Source organism: Neofelis nebulosa, chromosome 1, assembly GCF_028018385.1.
Source record: "Neofelis nebulosa isolate mNeoNeb1 chromosome 1, mNeoNeb1.pri, whole genome shotgun sequence".
Lineage (NCBI taxonomy): Eukaryota > Metazoa > Chordata > Mammalia > Carnivora > Felidae > Neofelis > Neofelis nebulosa.
In genome coordinates, this window is record NC_080782.1 from 111,211,409 (window position 1) to 111,235,647 (window position 24,239).

General features: G+C 37.7%; 2 protein-coding genes and 1 long non-coding RNA gene across 16 annotated transcripts in view; 1 reads left to right on the top strand and 2 right to left on the bottom strand.

Annotated features, from left to right (window-relative positions):
* LOC131512756 (uncharacterized) overlaps window positions 1-6,278 on the bottom strand; it is a 110,182-nt gene extending 103,904 nt beyond the window's left edge. For 6 of the 7 annotated variants that reach the window (XR_009262298.1, XR_009262295.1, XR_009262296.1 and 3 more), the window contains exon 1: window positions 6,180-6,278. This is a non-coding gene — a long non-coding RNA (uncharacterized LOC131512756). The remainder of the gene's footprint in view (window positions 1-6,179) is intronic. The other variant, XR_009262293.1, reaches the window with a different exon arrangement.
* A 299-nt stretch (window positions 6,279-6,577) lies between these two features.
* Window positions 6,578-10,310, top strand: SMIM15 (small integral membrane protein 15). 8 transcript variants are annotated; one of them, XM_058731796.1, is made up of 4 exons: window positions 6,578-6,691; window positions 7,907-8,042; window positions 8,223-8,276; window positions 8,911-10,310. In XM_058731796.1, exons 3-4 carry the CDS (start codon window positions 8,261-8,263, stop codon window positions 9,144-9,146), a joined length of 252 nt encoding a protein of 83 aa, XP_058587779.1. In that variant the 5' UTR covers window positions 6,578-6,691; window positions 7,907-8,042; window positions 8,223-8,260; the 3' UTR covers window positions 9,147-10,310. The 8 variants fall into 8 exon arrangements, with proteins under 8 accessions (XP_058587779.1, XP_058587771.1, XP_058587789.1 ...); XM_058731788.1 differs by lacking the exon at window positions 6,578-6,691 and adding an exon at window positions 6,698-6,918; XM_058731806.1 differs by lacking the exon at window positions 6,578-6,691 and adding an exon at window positions 6,698-6,913.
* Window positions 10,311-12,406: 2,096 nt separating this feature from the next.
* Window positions 12,407-24,239, bottom strand: part of NDUFAF2 (NADH:ubiquinone oxidoreductase complex assembly factor 2) — a 175,470-nt gene continuing 163,637 nt past the window's right edge. The window contains exon 4 of the mRNA XM_058731769.1: window positions 12,407-15,759. Within this exon, the coding sequence (XP_058587752.1) occupies window positions 15,514-15,759 (246 nt within the window). The 3' untranslated portion in view covers window positions 12,407-15,513. The remainder of the gene's footprint in view (window positions 15,760-24,239) is intronic.

The window sequence follows — 24,239 nt, forward strand, 5'->3', positions numbered from 1 at the left end:
CTTCCAGGATGTAAAAATCTGGGGGAAATATGGACTCAGATAAATCCACTTTCCATTACTTGGTATAAGACCTTACTGTGGTATAAGGCAATCAAAAATTCATTTAATTTTTACTACTTTATTGCTAGTATTGAAAATTATCTCCTACCATCTTTATGCAAAGGCACTCTTTCCACTTATACTGTGTGTCAAATAGGCATTTACAGGCTAAATGAATGTAACCACTATTTATAACATAATTCCCTGGGAATCTGTGTAAGCTCCAACAATCAATTTATAGATGGTTTCTATAGACTACAACCTTCTCTAAAGAGGATACCACACAATTATTCATTAACTAGTTAGTGTTGCAAAAAACAAGTATTCTTAATTCTATTTTATGGACATGGGAACCCAGGCAGAGAAACAGTAAATGATTTTTTTGCTCCACATCATGAAATCAAATATGAACCTAGAACTAGAGACTAAATCAGAATCTTATACACCTATAGTCATTAATAATACAAAATCTACAACTGCAGTATAGTCCTGCAATAGAATATTAAAATTGAGAGATGAAAAAAATCTCAAGAGAATATGGGTCCAAACCTTTTTTTTTTAAACTTTTACTTTTTTTTTTTAATGCCTACTTATTTTTGAGAGAGACAGAGTGGGAGTGGGGGAGGGGCAAAGAGAGAGAGGGACACAGAATTCAAAGCAGGCTCCAGGCTCTGCGCTGTCAGCACAGAGCCTGACACAGGGCTCAAACTCACGAATTGTAAGATCATGACCTGAGTCAAAGTTGGATGCTTAACCAATTGAGCCACACAGGCACCCTGGTTCAACTTTCTTTATAATGGCAGGTATTACTATTATCTGACTACAGAAAATGGAAAATTAGTTGATCAAGGCCAAATCTAAAAATGAAGAAAAACTCCAAATTCAAACCCTCTAGAAACTCATACACAACCACTATTATTTATTTTACTTCAAGAGTACATATGTGAATCAGAATTGAGTTTTTAGATTTTAGACTGTTTCGTTTCCTGACTTAAAGCGTAAAAACACAAACTGTAAACTCAGCAAGAGCAATTAATGAATTTGGGAGTAGGAGATGTCTGTAAGTGATGGTATAGAGAACATAAACCATATATATTTATAGCCTGGCACAAGTAAATTTTGTTTATTTTATAAACTAGATTCCAAATATACACACTATACTATGAAGGCTATTAAAGGTACAAACTGGCTTTTAGCATTAGACTTTGGGATGCGATTTCAAACAATGATTTCTTATATTCTCTAGTTTTGAAAGATATGGTTGTAAGATTTTAAAACAGACTTATAATTAGAATCAGTGATAGAATTTTACTAGCAAATAACTACTTGTTACATATCAGAAGTCTTTTTTAAGTCTGACTTACTAGCACTTGATAAAAAGGCAAACTATACTGTCCCTTAGTTCACCAAGAACTTGACTTACCTTACTACATTAACATATACAATAACTACAGATCTATAATACTTGTCATAGGAAAAAATGTATTTAAAAAGAAATGGAAGAATGCAGGTCAGAATAGATGTTAAAAATGAACTTCAAATTTGGCTCTTGCGCTTTGTGACAGTCCAATCAAAAAGAGGCAAACCTCTTACTATCAAAAAGTGGCTTTCAAGTTTTTTAGAATCACATTGTAAAATATCTTACATGGGTCTTTATATAAAGGGTACTACATGACATGGAGAACAATGTCCCTGACATTATCATATAGCAAATATGGTTAAAATGTTTTATATGGTTACTTCAAGAAGCTTGTTTAGGTGAAGGTGAAAGTTTCTCATTAAAATTCTATCCAGTGAAGGTGATATTGCTAAGGGCTACTTTTGCCATAAACGTCATTTTTACACTGAAAGATTCTGACACATGGATTAGTTTTCCCAACTGGGATAGCAATTCTTATTTAATGGCTAGAAGACCCCAGCACAGAAATAAAAATTAACTTGACATGCCTAATACAATTACCTCATTTAGGGACAGGCCTAAAATTTGAAACCTCTAGATTCAGCAGCAAAGCTTAGTATCTGACAATTTCAACAGCACTGTAATCCAAGGCTTCAGGAGGATTTACTGGAAATTTTAAGCTTCCAAAAGGATGCCCTCCAACTATAAGGTATTAGTTTGCTGCAAGCGCATGTATAGTACATTCTGAAGACAAAGAACTGTAAACAGTTTCAGTTTTAAAAAAGCAGATTTCAGTATTATGTTAGAAAAAGTTCTATCAACTACCCAAAGCAGCAATATGTAACTATCTGTACTGACTACTGTGCTCAAGTGTAATGAATGTTTCTAAAATGTATGCAAGAGGCCATGGGCAGCAAGGAATAATAAACGAGAGAAGTATCTGCTATTTTAATCTAAGTATTTCTCCTGCAATCTGCATTGGGAATAATGAAGTTGGAAAATATCTAGAGAGGGCATCTAGTCTGCAAATACACTTTTGCCCTATTTTCAAACATCTCTATTCCAGCTTGTTCTTATCTTAAATCTTAGCACCTACAATCTAGGACCAATTCCTTGTATCTCATCAATGAAGATGTTCTGCCATGTTCCTTATACGTATTTTTACATACTCGGAAATTAGTAAGCAATTAGTGTTCTTTCATTAACAAGATAATCACAATTACTTTACCTTTCTCCAAACACCTTATTTGCTAATCTTTAGGCCTCTTCTTAATGGGGCATCCCTTATTACCTTGAAAACATACAAGTGTTTGGTACTTTAATACAGACTTCACAAATTCACAGGATTTAGGTTATTTCATGATTTGTACAAACCACAAATTAAAATAAAACAGTTTTATCTGTAGGTAGCAATGCTACACCTTGGAATCAGTTATTCAAAACAATATTCTAGGTACCAATGTAAGTGATCCCACATCAAACCAGTAAACAAACCGGTAAACAAACCAGTACACCAGTAAACAGACGACAAACCAGTAAACAAGTTGTCAGACTGGAGTGCTATGAAAAAAAAATTAAAGTGATAGAGGTAAAGAGGGCTATTGTGAGGAGGTAGCATCTGCCCTGCAAAGATGAGAATAATGTCCCAAGCAATTTTGGGCTAAAATAGGTTTAACTAGTTATTCTGCTATATATTTATATGCATTCCTTCTGAATTATACAAACTTGCACCGCTCCCTCCTGAATGTTCTTGTTCTTAATTTCAAGACTAATTCTATCTTATGAAAGGTTTTCATTACATCCTTAATTCGTGTATCTGAGAAGTTGAAGACACATGCCTTCTCATTTAAGCAAGTATTTTATAATATTAGCTAATTATTTTAGTATGCATTTCTTCCAAACTATATTTAACAATGGGTGAAAAATAACAACATCTGAAAAAAATTCCTTGGGTTAGGTCTACATGGATATTCTAAAAAATAGAAATCTTGCGATGCGTTGTAAGTAAAACAGGCTGAGAGCAAACGGGCAGAATAGGACCTATTCAGAAGATGAAACTGAAGGGAAGATGGAAGATGGAGTTAATTACTGAGGGAGAGGTCTAATAGTAGTGAAAGCCCAAAAGAGAAGTAGAGGTTGAAAGAGATCAGGTATGTGAGATGAAGAGACAAATCAGCTGGCAAGGTTGAAGAGAACCTTTTGCACCACACTAGCTCTTTGAGACATGCTGCCACCACCTGGGCAATAAGAAATTCTGAAGTACGGAAAAATTTTAGTTGTGATCGTCAGTTAACAATTATAGAATCAAAACACGTACTTTCATTTTATGAAATCAGCACTTTTTGACAAGTCTTTGGATATTAAAGAAGAGCTGGGATTTTGGCCAGATGTGTTTAGAATCCTGCTCTACTTTTTAGGTCTCTGATTCCTTATCTGCAAAATGGGTAGAAGAATACTATCATTTGGGGTTGTTTAGTCTCAGGATTAGTGATAATAGATATGAAGCATCTAGACCAGTACCTGGTACATAGTAAGCACTCAATAAATAGCTTTTGAGAAATTATTCTTCAGTATGATCTTGCAAGTACCGCTAATACCTGATTACTTTTTAAATCATGTAAGTGTGCATTTTAAGACATGTATTTTAATTATGTTTCAATGAAAGGAAAAACTCACAAAATAAAATTTAGGGAAGAAACCAGTTTCATCAAATTAAGTCAAATATGTGAAGATAAATAAGCACAAAATGTTGAACAGGTAAGAAAATTCTCAAGATCTTTAGTCAAGTGTAGATTATAACAGAATCTTACTCAGATTTTACTCATTCACAATTTTTTTCCATTCACAATTTGACATGAGTCCAGGTGAAATGCAACTTTATACCATATAAGAGAAAAAGACTTTGTAAACAAATGAGAGTAGGATTTACCTTAAGAGAAAAAAGAAAAAAATGATTAAAATTTTGTAATGCTCCATTTTCAAAATACAAGAACAATAAATAGTGCGAATAGGGAAGGTGGTGTATACACTACACAGGAATTACGTAAAGACAAACCCTCCTTAATAGTGTAAGGTTTTTAAAATTTGGTTCATGAATAAGATTTCTTAAAAATAAATACAAGCAGAGCTTATTTCCTAGTTATTGTAAGTTGGCATTCTAAAAGACATTTGAGAAAGAATAAAAGCCCAATTCAGGATCTTTCCAAATAAATAAGATCTTAAGAAAATTGGCTATGTTTCCACTAAATTCTTTGTTTTGTTGCTGCTTATGAATCACAAGTTAGAAAAATGGCCAAATTCAGTCCAACGGACAGAATTTTAAAGCTGAAAGAACACCAGAGACAACCTAGTACACTGTCCACATAAAGAAGAGGAAACAGGCTCAGAGTGACTTATCAGTGTATACAGATCAGCAGAGACCAGGCCTGTGAAAGTGAACTCACAGGCTTCGACTTCTCACTACAGAGAATAGTCCACAGTATCTGAACCAATCTTGAAGCCACCTTTCATCAACGCGATGTAGGTTGCAGTAAAGGGCTCGGCTGTGGGAACGCCTATGCTATTCCTGGGCTTACTTACATCCTGTCCTGGAACTGAAAACTAGATCATAGCACTAAGCTGTGAAGGCATGGTCTACACTACAACCAAAGGGGAACGGAAGCTTCTTTCTTTCTTATGCACCTTTTCTTGCAACCCAAGACTCTTATGCGTTTTACAAGGGAAGCAGCAGAGCAAACCACTGGAAAGGCAATTAATTGGGTATACTGTGTATACAAGATGAAAACAAAACACACACATCTTGGCCTCTGGAGTGAAGGATGTTAAAATACGATCTGACCCCATCCGGGAATTCCTATTTGAACAAGTTTTTAGAAATCACATAGTTACCTCCAGCAAGTAAAGTATTCAGTATACACAATCCAGTGACTGAGTCTGCTTTTTCTGGCTACTACAGGTACAGGCTAGGTCCAAGCAGCACAAGCTTTGAAACCATCGGCCAAGTTTTCAAACAAGAATGAGTAAGAAAACAACTGCTGCTAATACAACATACAAACATTAACATATGCCCAACGAACAGTATTACAGATCACTAGATTATTTGCCAAAAGCCTGTTCCCTGGTAAATAATAGTTACTGTTGTTATATCTATTTATACATGTCACAGCTTGCTCCTCAAAGAGAACATGCTATAGTCTTTCGAGAATAAAAACCTGCTTTATTTGGCACACAAAAGCGAAGAGGTCTTGCAACATTCGCAGAGGTAGTCAAACAGAGCCGTTCAGGGCAAGCAATCACATTTGCTCGCAACCAAGCGAGAGTTAATCTCTCAGTTCCTGTAGACTAGAAGACAATATTAAACTCACTCTATCTGCTTGTTGACTTTTGAATCCCTTTATTTGTGTACTGAAAGGACAAATATCTCTGTGGGAACTCTATGCCCAGTTTATTTATCAAGTTTACGCTGGGCAAGTATCGACCATTTGTGTACTTGTGTGTGTATGTGAAATGAGTTAGGTTCTCAAATTAAAAACAAACAACAAAAATCCCTCCTCACACACATGGCTGAATTTTCCTTTAGTAACAAGCTTCAGTGGATCCACCAAGGTCCAGCTGCTTCACTGTCTCCAGTAGGTGAGGCTTTAACTATTGTCCAACCAGAAGACGAGAGGGGCAAGGGGTGGGTGTGACCCAAGAGAAGAAACTCGCCAGAATCCTTCAACAGCCGCTGTGTGACCCTCACCTTGGCTTTGGGCGGATTGTGGAGACCAACTCCTTTCTTGCCGCCGCTCTTGGGTCTGTTTCCAGGAGCTACAGACCTCACCCACCGGGGCCCTCCATCAAGGGTGTGGCTCCAGCATTGGAGGGGGCTGTCCCCTGGCAGGCATCGGGGGCAAAGGCGGAGGGCCCTCAGGGTTCTGGACCGGCTTCTGAAGGCCTGAGCCCACCTGCGCCTTCACGGTCGCCCCTTCATCCCAGCAGGAGGCGCGGGACTCCGGCTCCCGGCCAGAGACCAGCCAGGGCGCATCCACACAGCCCGCGCGGCCTCACCTGCCGCTCGCCCGTAAGCAGTGCGCCGCCCTACCCCGCCTCTCCGCCCCCGCGAGTCCTGGAAGTCGAGGTCCCGGGACCCACACAACAATGGCGCAGCCGGAAACTGGCCCCTCGACTTCCTCAGGCCCACTGCGGGCTGGGGCCGGCCTGTGGGCGGGACGGGAAAGCTGCGGCTTCCGCCTTCCTGCTTCCGGCCTGGAGGTGAGTTGGGAGTAGGGGTCCGAACCCGAAGTCCCGGCCGTGATGCGAGGGGTCTGGTGGCGGCCGTTACAGTTGTTTTGTCCACGGCCCAAAGGAGGCGGCCACTGCACTGGCGGACTGAGCCAGGATTTCCGGAGGCCACCCGCTCTCCGGGACCCGCCGGGCCAGTGCCCGCCGAGGCCGAGTGGAGATTGAACATGGTCCCCTGGGGCCGGCGGCCGGGTGAGGTAGGGGGAGCAAGAATGAGCAAGGGGAAACAAGGGTGGACGGGGCTTGTGATGGCGTGAAATACCATCAGTTGCAGCTTCGGGAGCCGCGCAGCACTGGTTTGGAGAGCAAGCCCGGTGGAGCCCTTACGCAAGGAAGAAGAGTAATATTTATTCCTCCAAGTGTGGGAGGCGCGCGCGTTTGGGTCCGAAATTGAAGTGCACGGGAGCCTTGGTGGCTTATGGACGATAACTTTTTTGTGTTAATGGCTAAAACTTTGCCACAAAGCATGTCCTTCACTTCCGCGTGCCTCGTTTTGTGCAAAGTTCTTTCGCTTGCCTTAGTTAATTCGTTACCCGTGCTGGAGAAGCTGAAGAAACAGATGGATCTCTTGTGTACGTTGGGGCCTACGAATTCAAGGGTAGGGGACAGAAGCTAGAGTATTTAACCATATCCTAGAGTCATTTTTGTTCTCTGTTGAAAACATATGAAGAGACCGGTGAAAGGATATTAAAACCGGTGGTAGTTTTCTTGAGTGATGGGATTGTATTTTGTGGTGGTTTTCTGAAAAGAACACGAATTGTAGAATAGACCCCAAAACCGTTAAAGAATAAAGCGAGGTATTTGATTTTGTAATTATGTACCTAGCCCTATAAATTAGTGACAAAAAAGTTCAAGACCTAGGAATGGATATGCTGTAATTTTTTTTTAATATGCCAGTGAGCTTCATAAATAATTTTATTTTTGAAGTAATGTAGTAAAATGCTTGTAATTACTCCAGTAATTAGGATTTTCTTAGAGGGCGTTTGCAGTTGTAATGATTTCTTTCTTCACATTAGGAGGAAATAAATATTCAATGTCTTTGATATGCCAGGCAATTTTAATATGTCATTTATAGATTGCATATATAGAATTTCGAAGTAACTCCATTTGAAATTGTATTAAAATTATCCTGAAAGTTGTAACTGAAACATTTTTTCTTTTATCTGTTCTTTTCAACCCACCCAGTATATAGAATTTAAATCTTCTCTCACAAGTATATGGTAGAGCTAAAGAAGAAGAAGACAAGCAAGGGTCATCTGAAATTGTAATTGGCTCACTAATAATCGCAGGACAAAGTTGGCAATAACTACTCAAGCATAAGGTAGATGACTTTTTAAATCCCGGCTGAAATTGTGGATGTATATACACCCATTCCTACCCAAGTGTTCTAACCTTTGAATAGAGGTTGACCCAAACATGAAAGGTTGAAAAGCCTGTGAGGCTTCACTCATTTTCAGTGAGTGAAAATGTCACTCAGATCCACACCGTCCTTCCTTAACAGATGGCCCTCCCATACCGACTCAAAATGGAACAAAATGCATGGCACCTGTTGTGGGTAATTTTCTCCTTTATTAAATTATGTCCTCAAGTAGGAGTCCTCAGAGCCAAAAGAGTACATAAAATAGCATGTGGCTTTTTTGCTCCTATTTCTTTGCATATGAATGTAGATATTTTCATGGCTCCCATAGCTTCTCCTTTTCATTCCTGGAAAACAGCCATCCATTACCTCTTTCTCCTGGCCTTTCATGTACTCCATGGTTTGTCCTTTTCAAACACCAAATTTGATGATTCATACTTTTGTTAATTAGTACATAAAAGTACTAAGGCTTTGTCCAAAAATGACAAACAGGATTCAGCTGTTGTCTGGAATGAGTGTTTAAAACTCAAAATTCTTACAAAAGTCGGCTGCTAATAAAATGTGTCTTGACTATCAAGAATGCGTAGTTCCTGTGGCAGATTGCATGTGGTTTTTACTTTTATCTTTAACTTTACATCTTTTAAGTGTTATCATACTTGGATTAGTTTTTTTTAACTGGTCTTTATTAAAATAGTACATTTAATGCTTTTTAAAAACAAGAGACTAATGAGTGAAAATGGAATTCTGAGTTAACTGTATGATGTAACTTTTTCAAAATTTGATTAACCACATAGTCTTTTCTCTCGTTGCCTCCCTCCTCCCCTTTCCGAAGACACTACCAAGATGTTTGATATAAAGGCTTGGGCTGAGTATGTTGTGGAATGGGCTGCAAAGGACCCGTATGGCTTCCTTACAACGGTTATTTTGGCCCTTACTCCATTGTTTCTAGCAAGTGCTGTACTGTCCTGGAAATTGGCCAAGATGATTGAAGCCAGGGAAAAGGAACAAAAGAAGAAACAAAAACGTCAAGAAAATATTGCAAAAGCTAAACGACTAAAGAAGGATTGAAGGAATGAACAGGCTCTATAACCAGAGAAAAATCACTTGGAAAATTAAGCAGCTTTGGAAGGACCCACTGAGGTTTCTTTTCTGATTTTTATGACAGTAATTTGTAGTCACTGAAGTCTGAGCACATGGAAGGATCATGTTAGTTGTGACCTCTACTACTGCAACTTTTAGGCTTTGGTGTAGAAGTCTGTTGACAGTTATTGTAAATTGGCATTTATTCTATAAATTCTTTATAACTGACTTAGTCATTTGCCATTTTGCAGCTTATGTACTGAAACGAAAACATCCTGTGGAGAGAAATGACTATACATTATGAATTCTTTTCAAATGATGGCTTAGAATGGGGCCCTTTCTGGACAAAAGGAGTTAAGAATGTAAAAATCAAAACTGTCCTGAGGTGAAAAGTGTGCTTTGGCTTAAAAGGCATATAGTATATTATATCTTTTATCATTATTGCTTATTTCTTGGTATAGAATCATTTCTGGCTTTCTCAAAGCCACATATTAACTAATGACTTTTTGTGTTCTGCATTTTCTCATTTTAGCCCTAGAGAGAATTATCAGACATTCTGCATTTTTTAAAATCTAATTTTATAAAGAATTCTTTTATTGACTATATAGAATACCACCTACCAGATATAACAGTTTTTGTACTTATGAACACTGCCATTTTCTTAGAGATGTCTTGTTGAGTAGAATAACACTATGATTTAAAGCTTGCAGTAAAAATGCCAAACCTTGTGTTACCTTGGAACCAGTTTACTCTTTCTTGTACTAAGTAGAAATGTGAAGTAGTTAAAATGTCTTATCAGATAATTTGCTCATTATATAGATGCCATTTTTTGTTTTTCTTCCATTCTTTGTTTTAACTTACCTAGTAGTGATATTCTACTTTCTGATGAAACAGGTTCATGGTGAAAATTAAAATTTCAAATTTCTTTTAAGGAATTCTTAAAAAGTAATAGTTAAGTTGTAATTCGTAAGTGGTAAAGAAAGGTTTAACATTTGGAAAAATTTTGGTCATCATACCAGTAATTAGATGAAAAGGTAAATTATGTCAAAATGAGATATGTGTTAAAATTAGAAATAAAGAGCTAAAGGATCTTTCCTTTAGTTAAGTAGATAACTGGAACTTTTTACTATTAAACAGGCTTTTATAAATGCATAGTCCAGTAATTTTATTTGCTGTCAGTATATAATAGCTTGTTAATGTTTTCCTCCCCTCTGATAATGAATTTTAAATTACAAAAAATTGTCCACCAGCTTTAGTTTAAAAATGGAACTAGATATTGAAATAAATTTGATACTTTTTTATAAAAAGGTCCTGTTTTTTTTTTTTAAGGGGGGCTAATAATAATACAGTACTTAAAATTAGATGACTTTTCAAAGGGTTATGAATTTCATTTATAGCTAAAAGCATACTTACAAAAGTTGAGGACAGTGTTTCTCAACTACAAATACCTAAGGACTGGTCTGAACAGTACCACTTATACGTTAGGTTGTCAGTTCCAACGTGGTGCCAGTGTAATGAACATATTGCCACTCCAGTGTTTCGTTATATTACTCAGGTGATCTAGGATATCTAGTGACCTTTTTATTGCCACTGAAGTTTTAATAGTTAGAATTACCATTGAAATTCAAACTGAAAAAAAATGCTTCTGTAGATCTTCTGGCCCTCCTGGATCTACAGAGCCCATAAGTCTTCCTTATGGTCGGTCACATTTTAGAGTAAAAGTACTGCAGCAAAAGATCTGTTCACCATAATTCTCAGTTACCTACTAAAGCTGTGTTTTCATTGGTTCTCATTACAATTTAAAGATATTTATTTAACTGAAATCTTTTTTTTTCTATAATTTCTTTTAAAGTCTTAACACATGCCAATTTTGTATTTGTTTGGCATATGCCATTTGTTTCCTCAGGTTTAGCTTTTCCCAACACTTATGGGACCTTTTTTTATATGTGAGATCAAGGTTTCATAATATATATGTCTATATGTTTGTGTGTATGTGGGGGATTTGGGGGGATGTAAAATAGAGTATTTTGAGGGTTCAGATTCTTCAGAACAATCAATCTTCTCTCACTGCAACAAATAGTACTATTGATGAAAGAATCCCATTTACTATTAGCCATAATACTTCCTTTAAAAGTTGTCTATTATGTTGTTTCCTAAGCTTTGAGAGCTAATCTAATCAGTTACCTTTTTATGGCTGGTTTTGGGAAAAACACAGCCTGCCTGTAGACAGATATTTTACCAAAAACAAAAGTTGGTGTGTCAGATTTTGATCCTTGGTATGCATGTGATGAATTTCAGTGTGGTATTACTAGATCAGATACACTTTTTTGGTACAGTGTTTTTTACTTCTTTTTCTTGGAATTCTAGTAAAGCAAATGAAGTAAGCTTACCAAGATGTGAGCCGGAAAACTAATGTTGAGATACATTATTATTAATAAGTCCTGACCCATTCCTTCTTTCCTTACACATAATGTAAAGGAAAGGGGCCAGGGCCACTTAACACCTCATCTCATATCCTGTTACTGATTCCTATTAAGGAATGATTGTCTTTATATTGCAGTTGGTTATAGTATCACTCTGATTTACTTACTTCATATCTGGAATATATGTGGAATATACATATATATATATATATATATATACACACACACACACAAGTATATGTATTTCTCAAACATTAAAACATTCCATTTTCAAATACCACCAGTTTGGGAAATATAAAATAAAATTTAGGATTATTCCTACACGATTTCTTGGAAGCTTTTAACTTAATTTGACTATCATAGACTTCTCACTGTTGTTTCTTTCCCCAGAGAACATAAACACTTTGAGAAAGCCTTTTCTAAATAAATTCAGGTTACATTTTACTTTATTTTATTTTTGGTTTTTGTTTTGCTTTGTTTGGTGATATCAGGTTACAATTTATTTGTTTTAAAAAATTTTTCAAGGTTTATTTTAGAGAGAGTACGGGAAGGGCAGAGTGAGAGAGAGAATCTTAAGTAGGCCCTATACTCAGCGTGGATCTTAATGCAGGGCTCTATCCCTTGACCCTAGGATCATGACCTGAGCCGAAATCAAACACTCAACTGAGTTGAGCCACCCAGGTGCCCCAAGATCAGATTACATTTTAAGTAGTGTGGTTAATGAGGTAGCATTAAAAAAATGAGGTATTGGCTCAAGGCTGATTCAATTAAGAAATAAATGATAGCCAGATATCAGTAAAAGTAGGAATGGAAAAGAATAACAGATAATGGGAAAGTTTTTTTCCTCCATTTTAATTGATTTTCAACTTCACATATCCAAGGCATAGCTGATAGGCTAGATTTATATGATTAACCCCAATATTCAACACATTTTCTATACTTTAACAGTCAAAAATCTGCTGTTTGCATGTGTAGCACATGCATGGGAAATCAAGGATTTACCTCTGAGAAAGCACTTGAAGTATATCTGACACTTAACTTGGAACATTTTTACTTTTGGAATTAAAAAAACTTTGCATAGGGTTGAAGTTGGTCTTGAAGCAGTAAGGACATGTTTATTAAAACAAAACTTGTGAGTGTCCAAAATATAACAATTTAAAATACAAAATGTGGCAGACAAACTAATATTTTATTTAATACTTTAATTCTGCTTTGCATGTGTCTGGCATAAAAGCCAAATATAGAAAAGATTGCATAGAAAGGTAATTTGAATTAGGCCAAGGTTTTTAGGTTCAGTTTTTATGTAGGACATACAGCTCTGTTCCCTTGCCATCTAACAGTGCCACCAGATATCCAAAAAATGTTAGTCTTGAGGAAGAGTCTGGATGGATTACTAGAACTGTCATTTCCACTTCTTGAAATCACTTTATTTATTTTAATGTTTATTTATTTTTGAGAGACAGAGCATGAACGGGGGAGCGTCAGAGAGAGGGAGACACAGAATCCGAAGCAGGCTCCAGGCTCTGAGCTGTCGTCACAGAGCGCGACACGGGGCTCGAACTCACGGACCGTGAGATCATGACCTGAGCTGAAGTTGGACGCTTAACCGACTAAGCCACCCATGCACCCCTTGAAATCACTTTAAAAGTGCATGCTCCAGGGGCACCTGGCTGACTCAGTGGAGCATGTGACTCTTGATCTCAGGGTTGTAAGTTCAAGCCCAACATTGGGTGTAGAGATTAAAAATAAAATCTTAAAAAAAAAGTGTGCTCTACCAAAAATGGTGGGCCAGTGTCATACTCAGGTATTTTCCCACAAGGACTTCTGGTTAAGATTTTCTTTTGCTGCTTATGTGAAACAAGTATTTTATTTATTTATTTTATGCCTCCCCTAGTTTTTTGTATTTTTTTTAAGTTTTTGTTTAAATTCAAGTTAGTTATGTTAACATACAGTGTGATATTAGTTTCAGGCGTACAATATAGTGATTCAGCACTTCCATACATCACCCAGTGCTTATCATAGCAACTGTCCTCCTTAATCCCCATCACCTATTTATTTCACCTGTCCTCCCACCCATCTCCCCTCTGGTAACCATCAGTTTGTTTTCTGTCGTTAGTAAAACAAGTTTTTTAAAATGAAAACATAAAAATTAAAGTTAATGTAAATTCTGTCATAACATTAAGATATTTACAAACTATAAGGCAAACATTTATAAAAAGATACGTATGGAATACATTTAATAAGCTAATAGGAATTTGGCAGTAGACGTATTCTAGCATGTTAGAAAATTTGCAGTTTTTCTTGTAACCCAGGACTCAAGAACATCTTAATTATAATCAATTGTACCTCTTAATAATCAATTTTACCTCTTTATACTGCATGGTGGCTAGTTCCTTTTTTGCCTCTATGGTAAAATGTAATATTACTTTGTAATGATATAGAGACAGAATGGTTAACCTCATATTAACAGGGTTGCTGGAATGTTAGTATTATCACCAAGTAGCTTTTGTGTTATTCAATAACTATGTCATAATTACATTTGATTATTTGTTTTAATATTACTTTTTATAAAGTATTTTTCTGATATTTATTTCTTAAGCAATTAAATTTTTTTACCTTCTATTAAATAAAAATATTAACCTATGTGTTTTTAGGAACTCACTGTTAAAATACTTAACCAAGGATATCCTTTTAGAGCATTGAAATTTGGATCACTTATTCAGTACATATTTATTGAGCATCTATTATAATGCCACACACAGAGAAGAACTCTGTGTTAGCAACAAAAACTTGTTTGTGCACTTCAGAAAACTTGACCCTTCAAAGATATTTTTGTATAATAAAAGGTATATATGAGCCTACATGGCTCAGTCTGTTAAGCATCTGACCCTTGGTTGTGGCTCAGGTCATGATCTCCTGGTTCACGGGATTGAGCCCCAGGGGCTCTGTGCTAACAGGGTGGAGCCTGCTTGGGATTTTCTCTCTCTCCTCTCTGTCCATCTCCCACTCATTTTCTTTCTCTCTTTCTCAAAACAAATAAACATTAGAAAAATACTTTTGTATGATAATGAGTGTCTTAACATCACCTGTCTACATTTTTCTTCAATATACGAGCCACTAGAGTCCCTACTGTCACTGGAATTGCTCAGAACCCTATGTTTCATTTTCTTAAGATAATTTTTAATCTCCTAGAACTCCAGTTGTACCATTTCTCTGTTTAAGACTTTTGCGATAGATTGGCTACTTGTATTGGTCCTAATTCCTCGCTTCAAACGCCAACCTTAATCCTGCCATAAGCTAGTTTTAGTCTCATCCGCTCATCATGGCCTTTTTTTTTTTTTCATATCCATTTCTCAACTAAATTTTCTTGGCCTTCACATAATCCAAGATCATGTTTTTGATTAATTTAGAATCTTACAAGCAGTCTTCTCACTTTTTTTTTTTTAATTGGGTAATTTAGGAGAGCTCACTAACTACCCTTATTTCTATCATGATATATACATTAGGGCTCCTAAATGATCATAAGGATCCAAAATGTACTGAGCATTTAAAGTGACAGGATCCTTCTCAAAGGAGCAATCTTAACAGGATCCTTCTCAAGGGAGCAATCTTAACAGACAAATTAATAAACAGAATGATGACTAAAGCAAATGAAGGAGTTCAGTCTAAAAGAAGTCAGGTTTAGGGTCACCTGGCTGGCTCAGTCAGTAGTGTGCAAAAAGAGCTCCACGTTGGGTGGAGAGAGAACTTAAAAATCTTAAAGAAAAAAAGGTTTCTATAGTTCATAACCTCACATTTCTTATGCATACTAAAAATGAATTCTAAGCTTACTGGGATAGAGAACTATTGTACAGTCAGAAAATAACAAAGTAATCTTTACTTCTTTTATTGTTAAAAAAGTTACATACAAATGAAGTATTACCACAGTGCATTCATTGATTGGGGTTCTTGCCGCCTTGTGGCATCCAGGATCCTGGTTGAAAGGTTTTACCAGTGCTGGTGGGAGCCACTGAGGGTTCTTCCTTTCCAAAGTATGGAGCAGAGGCGTGGCCTTTGATCTGAGTCTGAACTGGTGGAGCCAAAAGTTCTTCGTTCTCTTTGCTAAGTTTTTCCTCTTCATAAAGGTCTTGGCTTTTCCTTTTAACGACTTCTCTATTTTTTTCATTCTTTAGGATTTCCTGCATATATATATTAATGAAAGAACTTATTAAATTTCTAATTAGAACAATTAGGTTTTATGAAACTAAATAAAAACTAATAGGTTTTATGAAAATAAAAAAGCCAATAAAAATATACATATGATACTTGCTTTTACATTTAAATAATATATAGATAGGCACAGGGCAAGTTGAAAAAAAAAACTATCTGATAATATACCAGTGTTCTTTGAATTAAACAGCTCTGCCATCATATACCATAATAAGATGTGAAGGACCATAAAATAAAAATATTTACTACCCAAGAAGTGAAACTACTTAACATGAAATACTACACAAGAGCATAAGTCACTCTCTCAAAGATCTTAAGCTTAGCAGCTATATTCTGGGTCACAACTGATAAGTGATTGCACTTTCTGCTGGAGATGAAGTGAAGGTGACGATGGCCTCAGAAAGATGCTCCTACCAATCTATTTTTTTGTGGGAATTAAAGCATGGATGCTACTGCCACCCCCTAAAGCGCCAGACCCAAGTCCCATCTGTGTCCCTTTCTGTTCTGGGGTGGTGTGGCAGTGAGGAGGAGGAGGAGGATGGAATCGGAGTTTAGCATGCCCCAGACACCAGTGGCAGAGAGGCACTCTCAGAAAGGCTTCCTCTGGGAATGCAAGCTGGTGCAGCCACTCTGGAAAACAGTATGGAGGTTCCTCAAAAAACTAAAAATAGAACTACCCTATGACCCAGCAATTGCACTACTAGGCATTTATCCACGGGATGCAGGTGTGCTGTTATGAAGGGACACATGCACCCCCATGTTTGTAGCAGCACTATCAACAATAGCCAAAGAACGGAAACAGCCCAAATGTCCATCAATGGATGAATGGATAAAGAAGATGGGGTAGATGTGTGTGTATCTATCTATCTATCTATCTATCTATCTATATCCATCCATCCATCCATCCATACACACACAATGGAGTATTACTCGGCAATCCAAAAGAATGAAATCTTGCCATCTGCAACTACACGGATGGAACTGGAGAGTAATATGCTAAGTGAAATTAGTCAAAGAAAGACAAAAATCATATGACTTCACTCCTATGAGGACTTTAAGAGACAAAACATGAACACAAGGGAAGGGAAACATAAATAATATAAAAAACAGGGAGGGGGACAAAACAGAAGAGACCCATAAATATGGAGAACAAACTGGGGGTTATGGGAGGGGTTGTTGGAGAGGGGATGGGCTAAATGGGTAAGGGGCACTAAGGAATCTACTGAAATCATTGTTGCACTATATGCTAACTAATTTGGATGTACATTTAAAAAATAAAAAAACAAAAAAAAATGCTTCCTCAAATCAGTGCAAGCTATTTGTACAATGCAGTTCAGTCCCTAAGAGTTGCTATTCTACCTCGAAAGATCTATACCCCCAAATTACTGTATTTCATTGAATACAATCGAAACACTGAATTTTAGATTTAAGAAGCATCACTGTTACATATCCCACTAAAAAGGGCAAACTCTACATATCCTCATTTCAGAGTTGTTAAAATTTGAAAAGATGTGCATCTTAAAAACAGATGAAATATAGTCATTACATCTTTTATCTTTACTGATTCCTTCTTCCTCTTCTATCTTAATTCCTTTGAAATGGGTAATATTTTTAAATGTTCTTTTTGCTTATCTGTATTTAAAAAATTTTTCCTTAACATATATGTTATGTATGAAAAAAACTGAATGATCATGAAACTAATATTTGACAACACTGACAAAAACAAACTGGTGCAGCTACTCTGGAAAACAGAATGGAGGTTCCTCAAAAAGTTAAAAAAAAGAAGTATCCTATGATACAACAATTGCGCTACTACGTATTTACCCTAAGGATACAATAATACAGATTCAAAGGGGTACATGCACCTTGATGTTTGTGGCAGCATCCAGTGATGAATGGATAAAGAGTATGTGAGATGTACACACACACACACACACACACACACACACACACACTCACACTAAAATTTTTTTAATGTTTCTTTTTGAGAGAGAGCATGAGCAGGGTAGGGACGGAGAGAGATAGACACACAAAATCCAAAGCAGGCTTCAGGCTCTGAGCTGTCAGCGCAGAGCCTGCCGTGAGTTTCGGACACACAAACTGCAGAATCATGACCTGAGCCAAAGTTGGATGCTTAACCACTAAGCCACCCAGGTGCCCCAAGAGTAGTCAGATTTTTAAGCATCCTGTTGAATTCTCAGGTGAAGTGACGATGCATCACAAAGAAAATTTCTCCCTTGGGCTGCCGGGGTGGCTCAGTAGGCTAAGCATCCGACTTCGGCTCAGGTCATGATCTTGGGGTTTGTGAGTTCGAGCCCCGCATCGGGCTCTGTGCTGGCAGCTCAAAGCCTGGAGCCTGCTTGAGATTCTGTCTCCCTCTTTGCCCCTCCCCCACCCACACTCGGTCTCTCTCTCTCTCTTAAAAATAAACATTAAAAAAATTAAATTAAAAAAAAAAGGAAATCTCTCAATATGATACTGGAGATACTGGAAGTAGACAAAAATACTTTTCCACATCTCCATACACTTTAGTACCCTCTGTGACCTACTGTGTCTTCATGGAAGTTCTTGGAGCATAATGAAAGCTACAGGACAGGGCTGAACTTACACTATTAACCAACCACAGGTAGCAAAACGCTGCTGAGAAGTTCCTATGCAGCTTGTTTGGTTTTGGTTTAAGAGGATCAGTCACATGGCCTGAAGCTGCCCATGCCTGCTTTATTTACCTCAGCTCTACTGCTGCAGTCTTCCAGCTGGCATAAGCCTCTAGCTTCTGCATAAAGGAAAACTGAGGGCAGAGAGCTGTTCTTTCTTTTGCTCTGTTTTCACATTTCTCTTCATTCACCATTACTCTACCAAATCAGTTTGGTAACTGCCAACAACAGCCATCTAGGCAAACAAAAAGCCAATATGAATACATTAATTATTTTAACATATGAAGATAGATTAAAAATTTCAGAGTTGAAAAACATGGAGATTATAATTTCTCCTAGAAAAGAATTTACTTCTTTTTTCTTTTTTTAAAAACTAATTGTTACCAGACCCCTCCTAACGGCTTCTAGGAAAATTAAACAGAACATAAATCATTTATGAAAGGAAACCTAGTTTTGTAAATATTTGTAATAGATAAAATGAAAGTACTTAGGTAGAAAAAATAGGAATTTGTGCACTTAAAGATAAACTTCATTTTTAATAAAGCCTATTTTACAGTAGAAATTACCATAAAATAAGAATTCCTCCTTATATTTCCTTTGAACACCTTACATCTCAATATGTTCATCAATAAAAACAGTATGTTTGTTTCAATGTGTAGAGATAAACCAAGAGCAAACAGGTCTTCCTTCAGATAAATGTTTATATGTTTAAAAAAATCCTTTTATTTGCTGCTTTTATTTTATTTATTTATTTTTTATTTTTTTTTCAACGTTTTTTACTAATTTTTGGGACAGAGAGAGACAGAGCATGAACGGGGGAGGGGCAGAGAGAGAGGGAGACACAGAATCGGAAACAGGCTCCAGGCTCCGAGCCATCAGCCCAGAGCCTGACGCGGGGCTCGAACTCACGGACCGCGAGATCGTGACCTGGCTGAAGTCGGACGCTTAACCGACTGCGCCACCCAGGCGCCCCTATTTGCTGCTTTTAAAAAAAATTATTATTTTTAACATTTATTTATTATTGAGAGTCAGAGAGAGACCGGGCATGAGCTTGGGAGGGACAGAGAGAGGGGGAGACACAGAATCCAGAGCAGGCTCCAGGCTCTGAGCTGTCAGCACAGAGCCTGACATGGGGCTCAAACTCACAAACCGTGAGATCAAGACCTGAGCCAGGTGCTTAACCAGGCACCCCTATTCGCTGCTTTTTTCCCCTGACAGTATTTTTCAACATAAAAAAAGATAGTTGTTTCACCTGCATTGTACCACAATTTACTTAATGAGCAGACCTACTGTTGTTTCCAATATTGCACATTTTCATTTAAAAAAATAGCACCCTGATGACCATCCACACATTCTCGGTCCCTGAAACACAGTTGCAATGCCAAAATACCTCTTACTAGCTGGCACACCAAGAAGGTCACTTAACTTGTTTCAATCTCAGTTTATCTGAAAATGGGAATGAAGTGACTGTGTATATATAAATATTTACATGTCAACTACTCATCTGTATACTGTTCACATTGATAGGCTTTCTGAAAGTTTGTGGTTAAGACCATGGGCTCTACTGGGTGTTGTATGTAAGTGATGAATCACTGAATTCTGCTCCTGAATCCAATACTGTACTGTATGTTAACTAACTACAATTTAAATAAAAACATGAAGAAAAAAAAGACCATGGGCTCTGAAGCAAGACTACCTGCATATAAATGCCAGTTTGGCCATGTACTAGCTATGTGACCCCATCAATGTTGCTTAACCTCTCTGTGTTTCAGTTTCCTCATGTGTAAAATGAAGACAACAATGCTGTCTTCTTCAATGGGCTGTTCTAAGGACTGCGCAAGAATGGACTGCTGAGCAATGATAAGACAATAGAAGAGGGTACAGGTGACTTTTTAAACAGTGGACTTGGGGCGCCTGGGTGGCGCAGTCGGTTAAGCGTCCGACTTCAGCCAGGTCACGATCTCACGGTCTGTGAGTTCGAGCCCCGCGTCAGGCTCTGGGCTGATGGCTCAGAGCCTGGAGCCTGCTTCCGATTCTGTGTCTCCCTCTCTCTCTGTCCCTCCCCCGTTCATGCTCTGTCTCTCTCTGTCCCAAAAATAAATAAACGTTGAAAAAAAAAAAATTTAAACAGTGGACTTTATTTTTTTTTTAAATCACTTTATTTATTTATTTATTTATTTATTTATTTATTTATTTATTTCTAATATATGAAATTTATTGCCAAATTGGTTTCCATACAACACCCAGTGCTCATCCCAAAAAATGCCCTCTTCAATACCTATCACCCACCCCTCCCACCCCCCATCAACCCTCAGTTTATCCTCAGTTTTTAAGAGTCTCTTATGCTTTGGCTGTCTCTCCCACTCTAGCCTCTTTTTTTTTTTTTTTCCTTCCCCTCCCCCATGAGATTCTGTTAAGTTTCTCAGGATCCACATAAGAGTGAAAACATATGGTATCTGCCTTTCTCTGTATGGCTTATTTCACTTAGCATCACACTCTCCAGTTCCATCCACGTTGCTACAAAGGGCCATATTTCATTCTTTCTCATTGCCACGTAGTACTCCATTGTGTATATAAACCACAGTTTCTTTATCCATTCATCAGTTGATGGACATTTAGGCTCTTTCCACAATTTGGCTATTGTTGAGAGTGATGCTATAAACACTGGGGTACAAGTGCCCCTATGCATCAGTACTCCTGTATCCCTTGGGTAAATTCCTAGCAGTGCTATTGCTGGGTCATAAGGTAGGTCTATTTTTAATTTTCTGAGGAACCTCCACACTGCTTTCCAGAGTGGCTGCACCAATTTGCATTCCCACCAACAGTGCAAGAGGATTCCCGTTTCTCCACATCCTCGCCAGCACCTATAGTCTCCTGATTTGTTCATTTTGGCCACTCTGACTGGCGTGAGGTGATATCTGAGTGTGGTTTTGATTTGTATTTCCCCGATGAGGAGCGACGTTGAGCATCTTTTCATGTGCCTGTTGGCCATCCGGATGTCTTCTTTAGAGAAGTGCCTATTCATGTTTTCTGCCCATTTCTTCACTGGGTTATTTGTTTTTCGGGTGTGAAGTTTGGTGAGCTCTTTATAGATTTTGGATACTAGCCCTTTATCCGATATGTCATTTGCAAATATCTTTTCCCATCCCATTGGTTGCCTTTTAGTTTTGTTGATTGTTTCCTTTGCTGTGCAGAAGCTTTTTATCTTCATGAAGTCCCAATAGTTCATTTTTGCTTTTAATTCCCTTGCCTTTGGGGATGTGTCATGTAAGAAATTGCTGCAGCTGATGTAAGAGAGGTCTTTTCCTGCTTTCTCCTCTAGGGTTTTGATGGTTTCCTGTCTCACATTCAGGTCCTCTATCCATTTTGAGTTTGTTTTTGTGAATGGTGTGAGAAAGTGGTCTAGTTTCAACTTTCTGCATGTTGCTGTCCAGTTCTCCCAGCACCATTTGTTAAAGAGACTGTCTTTTTTCCATTGGATATTCTTTACTGCTTTGTCAAACAGTAGTTGGCCATACTTTTGTGGGTCTAGTTCTGGGGCTTCTATTCTATTCCATTGGTCTATGTGTCTGTTTTTGTGCCAATACCATGCTGTCTTGATGATTACAGCTTTGTAGTAGAGGCTAATGTCTGGGATTGTGATGGCTCCTGCTTTGGTCTTCTTCTTCAAAATGACTTTGGCTATTCGGGGCCTTTTGTGGTTCCATATGAATTTTAGGATTGCTTGTTCTAGCTTCGAGAAGAATGCTGGTGCAATTTTGATTGGGATTGCATTGAATGTGTAGATAGCTTTGGGTAGTATTGACATTTTAACAATATTTATTCTTCCAACCCATGAGCACGGAATGTCTTTCCATTTCTTTATATCTTCTTCAATTACCTTCATAAGCTTTCTATAGTTTTCAGCACACAGATCTTTTACATCTTTGGTTAGATTTATTGCTAGGTATTTTATGCTTCTTGGTGCAATTGTGAATGGGATTCTTTATTTGTCTTTCTGTTGCTTCATTAGTAGTGTATAAGAATGCAACTGATTTCTGTACATTGATTTTGTATCCTGCAACTTTGCTGCATTCATGTATCAGTTCTAGCAGACTTTTGGTGGAGTCTATCGGATTTTCCATGTATAATATCATGTCATCTGCAAAAAGTGAAAGCTTGACTTCATCTTTGCCAATTTTGATGCCTTTGATTTCCTTTTGCTGTCTGATTGCTGATGCTAGCATTTCCAACACTATGTTAAACAACAGCAGTGAGAGTGGACATCCCTGTCGTGTTCCTGATCTCAGGGGGAAAGCTCTCAGTTTTTCCCCATTGAGGATGATATTAGCTGTGGGCTTTTCATAAATGGCTTTTATGATGTTTAAGTATGTTCCTTTTATCCCGACTTTCTCGAGGGTTTTTATCAAGAAAGGATGCTGAATTTTGTCAAATACTTTTTCTGCATCGATGGACAGGATCCTATGGTTCTTATCTTTTCTTTTATTAATGTGATGTATCATGTTGATTGCTTTGCGAATGTTGAACCAGCCCTGCATCCCAGGAATGAATCCCACTTGATCATGGTGAATAATTCTTTTTATAAGCTGTTGAATTCGATTTGCTAGTATCTTATTGAGAACCTTTGCATCCATATTCATCAGGGATACTGGCCTGTAGTTCTCTTTTTTTACTGGGTCTCTGTCTGGTTTAGGAATCAAAGTAATACTGGCTTCATAGAATGAGTCTGGAAGTTTTCCTTCCCTTTCTATTTTTTGGAATAGCTTGAGAAGGATAGGTATTATCTCTACTTTAAATGTCTGGTAGAATTCCCCAGGGAAGCCATCTGGTCCTGGACTCTTATTTGTTGGGAGATTTTTGATAACCGATTCAATTTCTTCGCTGGTTATAGGTCTGTTCAAGCTTTATACTTCCTCCAGTTTGAGTTTTGGAAGCGTGTGGGTGTTTAGGAATTTGTCCATTTCTTCCAGGTTGTCCAGTTTGTTGGCAGATAATTTTTCATAGTATTCCCTGATAATTGCTTGTATTTCTGAGGGATTGGTTGTAATAATTCCATTTTCATTCATGATTTTATCTATTTGGGTCATCTCCCTTTTCTTTTTTTTTTTTAAATTTTTTTTTCAACGTTTTTTATTTATTTTTGGGACAGAGAGAGACAGGGCATGAACGGGGGAGGGGCAGAGAGAGAGGGAGACACAGAATCGGAAACAGGCTCCAGGCTCCGAGCCATCAGCCCAGAGCCTGATGCGGGGCTCGAACTCACGGACCGCGAGATCGTGACCTGGCTGAAGTCGGACGCTTAACCGACTGCGCCACCCAGGCGCCCCTCCCTTTTCTTTTTGAGAAGCCTCGCTAGAGGTTTATCAATTTTGTTTATTTTTTCAAAAAACCAATTCTTGGTTTCATTGATCTGCTCTACAGTTTTTTAAGATTCTATATTGTTTATTTCTGCTCTGACCTTTATTATTTCTCTTCTTCTGCTGGGTTTAGGCTGCCTTTGCTGTTCTGCTTCTATTTCCTTTAGGTGTGCTGTTACATTTTGTATTTGGGATTTTTCTTGTTTCTTGAGATAGGCCTGGACTGCAATGTATTTTCCTCTCAGGACTGCCTTTGCTGCGTCCCAAAGCGTTTGGATTGTTGTATTTTCATTTTCGTTTGTTTCCATATATTTTTTAATTTCTTCTCTAATTGCCTGGTTGACACATTCATTCTTTAGTAGGGTGTTCTTTAACCTCCATGCTTTTGGAGGTTTTCCAGACTTTTTCCTGTGGTTGATTTCAAGCTTCATAGCATTG

What these genes read in the sequence shown, in the direction of transcription:
- SMIM15 (XM_058731778.1), top strand. Translation starts at nt 6,889, where the DNA reads ATGGTCCCCTGGGGCCGGCGGCCGG. An exon ending in CCCCTGGGGCCGGCGGCCGG is followed by an intron (nt 6,914 to 8,222) that starts GTGAGGTAGGGG and finishes CTTCCTTAACAG; the next exon opens with ATGGCCCTCCCATACCGACT. An exon ending in ATGCATGGCACCTGTTGTGG is followed by an intron (nt 8,277 to 8,910) that starts GTAATTTTCTCC and finishes CCCTTTCCGAAG; the next exon opens with ACACTACCAAGATGTTTGAT.